Consider the following 5,103-nt stretch of genomic DNA (forward strand, 5'->3'; position numbering starts at 1 on the left):
TTTTTCTTCTAAATAAACCTACTCCAAGCATACAAATATACTTCATATACTCTGCTTTTCAAATTTCTAGAACTGGGTTCCTTAACTTCAGTAACTTCCTTAACTGATTAGTATTTTGGGCCAGATATTTCTTTATTGTGGGGCTGTCCTGTAGGATGGTAGAATGTTGAGCAGTATCCTTGGCTTGTACCTGCTTAATGCCAGTCATAACCCCCCCACTATGTGCTAGAAGTTTCCCCCCAGTTGTGACATCCAAACATGTCTCCAGACAGTGCAAATGGCCCTGGGGGGGAAAAATGCCCTGGCTGAGACACACATTTCTAGATTGATATGGATATGACAATTTGTTAGCAGCTGTTATACTGTGGTATCATCAGACATTTCAGACAGTGATTTTTTTTAAGCCCTTGCTTTCAGTTCTCTTTAACTGCTAAGCAGATAGCTTCCCCAGGCATTACAGACATTTTCTGTAAATCTGAAATTATTTTAAAATAAAAAGTTAAACAATAATTAAGACAATTGTAGTTACACTGTTGTCTCTCATACGTTTGCAAAGTGCCACAAAAACACTTCCAGCTCTTTCAACCACTACTGCGGCCACCCTTCACCTTGAGACCAGGCTTTAGTTTAGAAATCTGTTCCATGAGTACCATCACATGGAATCCTCAACAGTCCTCAGAGACATCATTCCCATTTTGAGGCTGATGAAACTGAGGCTCAGAGAGGGAAGGGGCTTGTCTAAGGTTTGCCCAACTGCTCTTTCCCTGCTCCTGCACAGTAACATCAGAACCCAGTGGGTGGAAAAAAAACTCAGTCTGCTCAAAAAACAAACAAAAAAAAATCACACACAAGCTGGTGATACTTTATTATACAGAGAGGTTGGCAAAGGACAGCTTCAGTTTTGTCAAAGAATCTCCATCAAAAATTTCTAGTGATTCATCTGGTGATGCAGTTAACATAATAAAACAATAGCTGATATTTACTGAGTGCTTGCAATATTCCAGAGCTATTAAATGAGATGCAAATCCCATAAAAACTGGAATTTTCATAGGACCCAGACTTAGAAAAGGCCCAGCTTCAAAGATTCTGACTTGCACAGACTGAGGACTCCCATTTCCAGAAGTTCAAAAACCTCCTTTCTTATCTCGGGAATGTCCATCATCCTCCTCAACTTCTGATCTCTCCAGTTCCAGTCAAAAACCAGAAATTTTAAGGGGTTCAAATTAAGGCCACCTTGTTTAATGAGTTCTTTAATCCTTCCTGGAGTTCCTACACCCAGGTGCACAACACGCTTCTCCAGCAACTTTACCTGCTCCTGGACCTTTATGTGTTTTGCAAATAATTTCATAACTTTGCTGTCTCCTCTGAATGCTGTCATCGACCTAATAAGCTCCAGGGCCCGGAGGGCAGAGCTGCAGATGATCAGCATCAGGACCGATTTCTTCTCATTATGATTTTTCCGAAGTTTTACCCACTTAGGGCAGATTTCTTTTAGGTATGATGAAAGACTATGAGTCAAATCATTGGCTTTGAGGAAACAGGAGTCTGGTAGGTTTAGTTCCTCTAACTCAATCACTGAGCGATTGCTGCTGTAATAGTCCTTCATCAGCTTCTGTAGGTCTTCAGGAGTCCCTGGTTTTGGCTCTGATTTTGCAAGAACATCAGTAATCTTCTTCTGTTTGGTTTTCTTTGACAGAGCCAGAACTGGAGCTGTCTCCTGCTGCATCATTTCTGTGTCTCCTCTTCCTTCACCATCTGATGCCTCTGGGCTGCTGGCTGCTCCTGCAGGCTGGTTCTCCCACCACTCGTCTCCAAGATCGTCTGCCATCTTCAGGCGGGACTAGGTGTGGGTGGACCACCAAGGGAAAGCGGACAGCGTCTGGTCTTCTAGCAGCTTCCAAGCCAGGAGGCCAGCGTTCCAGTCTGTACTTTCTGATGAGGGAGCATAAGGCAGGTTGTAGGCAAAACACAAGCTAACACACTGCCCCCGCCTCCCCACCCACCACCCCGCCGTGGGACATGTACAATATTCCTTGGATACTCCCAGTGACCCAAGAGCAGGAAAGTACAAACAAATGGTTAAACAGGTAAGAGTCTCCACCAGTTTACAAGAAAAAGGCAACCCCATCAATAGTCTAAGGTCCAGGAACTCGCTACTGTCTTAATGTTAATGCTTTGTTAGAAGGAAAAACAACATTAGCTCGACCACAGCTAGGCCTCCAGTAGTCTGTGAGCATATGAAAATCCCTTTAGGAACTCTCTCTTGACTTTATCTCCGCCAACTCCATAAAATGGTCACCCCCCCACACTTATAGTGCAGCTCTTTCTGCCCACAGGTCCTGTCCCCATGCTTTAATAAAATCACCTTTTTGCACCAAAAATGTCTTAAGAAGTCTTTCTTGGCCATCAGCTCTGAACCCCACCATCACCCCAAAACCTCATCACTTTCTAATTAAGTTCTTTCCAGCTTCTTTCCGAACTCAGATGGGAGACCCTGAGTCCCCTGTGGAAGCCAAAACTACCCCCTCAAGCATCAAGGGCTGCCGGAGCCAGCAAGATCCCTGTGACTAACCCCATGGCCACAATGACTTGACCTTCACGGCCCACCTACACATACCCACCCACCTCTGTCCCACATCCTCCTGACTTAAACCTGGAAGGGTAGTCAGCACTTTGGAGACAGTCTTTGAGACGCTAGTCCACGTCCTCCTGGTGTTGGCCTCATGAAAACAAAATCCTTTCTTGTTTTGCAACCCCTCGTCTCTCTGCCTGTGGATTTTGTCAGCAGTGAGTGGCCGAACCTGGTCTGTTTGGGACCCCCCAGAGCCAGGAGTAGTCCTGGTTGTGTAAGTGGAGTGCAGTCCATACCCACAGGCCTTCTGAGAAAGCTGTGCTTCTGCTTCTCACCATCCTGGTTCAAGGAGGAAGTGTTGGCCCCAAGGCAGATAATTTATGGGTGGCCTCTGTTGAGGGAGTATAAGGCAAGCTGAGGGCAAAGTACAAGCTAGCACCATCCCACACACAAGGTGGGATATGTGTAATATTCCTCAGGCACTCCTGGCTGCCCAAGAACAAAGGAAAGGACAGAAAACAGATGGTTAAACTGTTAAGAGTCTCCATCAGTTTACAAATATCTTAGTACAATTACAAAAACAGGGCAATCTTATCAATAGCCTAAAGTCCAGAATTCCCTACTGTCTTAAGGTTAATGTTTTGCTAGAGGGAAAAACAACCTTAGCTTGACAATTGCTAGGCCTCCAGTATCCTGTGAGTCTTTAGCATATGAAAGTCTCTTTGGAAACTTCCCTTTTGACTTTACCTCCCCCAAGTCCATGGTATATAACCAGTCTTTATTCATGACCCCAGTGCAGCTCTTTCCGCCCATGGGTCCTGTCCCAATGCTTTAAGAAAATCACCTTTTTGTACCAAAGACGTCCTCAAGAACTCTTTCTTGGCTGTTGGCTCCGAACCCCACCATCACCCCAAAACCTCATCAGCCTCCATCTTAGGAGGTAGACTGCAATGAGATCTCTGCCCAGCAGGAAGGAGAATAACTATCTTAAGCATTCAGATCCTTTTTAGGTGAGGATTTGAATTAAGACTCTTTAGAAACTGGCAGCACTTTCTAGTCAGGGTAGAAGCATAAGACAAGCAAGGAGAATAGCAGCAGAAGTAACGAGTCAGGACAAGCCATGACCAAGCATTGTCTGGAGTAGCTCAGGCTTCAGAACAGCAGCCCCTGCTCCAGAAGGAGCAAATGTCCAATCTCCAAAAGACAGCTGCTGTGGACTCACACAGCTGCTGTCAGATGGCTGGAGCAGAGCTGCCCACAAATGACCTTCCTTCCAAGCCCCACAGCCCCATATGAAGGGCTGTCTATGGTCTTTCCCCTCCTGTCTCCTTAGTTAACCTGGAAGAGCCTTTTTTTTTTTGAGAGAGAGACAGAGAGAGGGTGCAAGTAAGTGAGGGTCAGAACGAGAGAGAGAGAGAGAGAGAGAGAAGCGGGGCTCACCCAGGGCTCGTGTTTTACCCAAAGCAGAGCATGAGCTCACCAACTGTGAGATCGTGACCTGAGCCGATATCAGATGCTTAATGACTGAGCCACCCAGGAGCACTGCAGGAGCCTAATTAACCCATGTATAAATAAGATCTCTCTGGCTCTAAAATTCTAGAATTCTACTGAGCACAGTAAAAACTCATTAATGCAGACCACTTTTTCCAAGTTTCTAATTACTCCACTTGGACTAATCTTATTTGTTCAGCAAAATTTTTTAATTTTTTTTTAAGTTTATTTATTTTTGAGAGAAAGAGAGAGAACATGAGCATGAGCAGGGGAGGGGCAGAGAGAGAGAGGGAGAGAAAGAATCCCAACAGGCTCTGAACTATCAGCATGGAGCCCAATGTGGGGCTTGAACTCACAAACTGTGAGATCGTGACCCGAGCTGAAATCCAGAGTCCAAACACTTAACCAACTGAGCCACCCAGGCCCCCTGGTCAGCAAAATTTTCTTATATATAGCTCAAGTTAAATAGAGGGTGGAGGAATTATTTAAAATATTTCAAAGAACAGGCTATTAGTTTAATATGTTAATTTAAAACTATTTTATTTATTTCAACTATATGGCCCAAGGAACTTCAATTAGGTAAAATGAATAAATATTGTTAAACTTTATGCTTTTTTTTTCCAACAACTATTTACTGATCCTCTCTTTGGGCCAGGCTCTGTGCTAAGCATCAGAACACAGAAACATAGAATCAAATATGGTATAGTGCTGTATGTTAACTTTTAAAATAAAATAAGGGGTGCCTGGGTGGCTCACACTGGGTGTGGAGCCTGTTTAAGATTCTCTCTCTGCGTCTGTCCTTCCCCTGTTGAGTGGCATGGGGGCATGCTCTCTCCCTCTAAACAACAACAACAACAACAAAACCATTGCAAAATAAAATAAAAGTACAATGTAAGAAATATATCAGAGTGTTGGTTTTTGCTACCCACAAAATATGTATCTATATGTATACACATATCAATAACATACACACACACACACATGTTGTGTGTGTATAGATGGAGGAAGGAAAGAAGGAAGGAAGGAAGGAAGGAAGGGAG

At 44.1% G+C, this 5,103-nt stretch overlaps 1 protein-coding gene across 1 annotated transcript; it reads right to left on the reverse strand.

Moving 5' to 3' along the window:
* Positions 1 to 832: 832 nt before the first annotated feature.
* Positions 833 to 1,912, reverse strand: LOC125916862 (protein CMSS1-like). Its single transcript, XM_049623122.1, has one exon. It carries the CDS (start codon positions 1,826 to 1,828, stop codon positions 1,061 to 1,063), a length of 768 nt encoding a protein of 255 aa, XP_049479079.1. The 5' UTR covers positions 1,829 to 1,912; the 3' UTR covers positions 833 to 1,060.
* Positions 1,913 to 5,103: the final 3,191 nt, after the last annotated feature.

This window comes from Panthera uncia, unplaced genomic scaffold (genome assembly GCF_023721935.1).
Source record: "Panthera uncia isolate 11264 unplaced genomic scaffold, Puncia_PCG_1.0 HiC_scaffold_1273, whole genome shotgun sequence".
In the NCBI taxonomy this organism is placed as follows: Eukaryota; Metazoa; Chordata; class Mammalia; order Carnivora; family Felidae; genus Panthera; species Panthera uncia.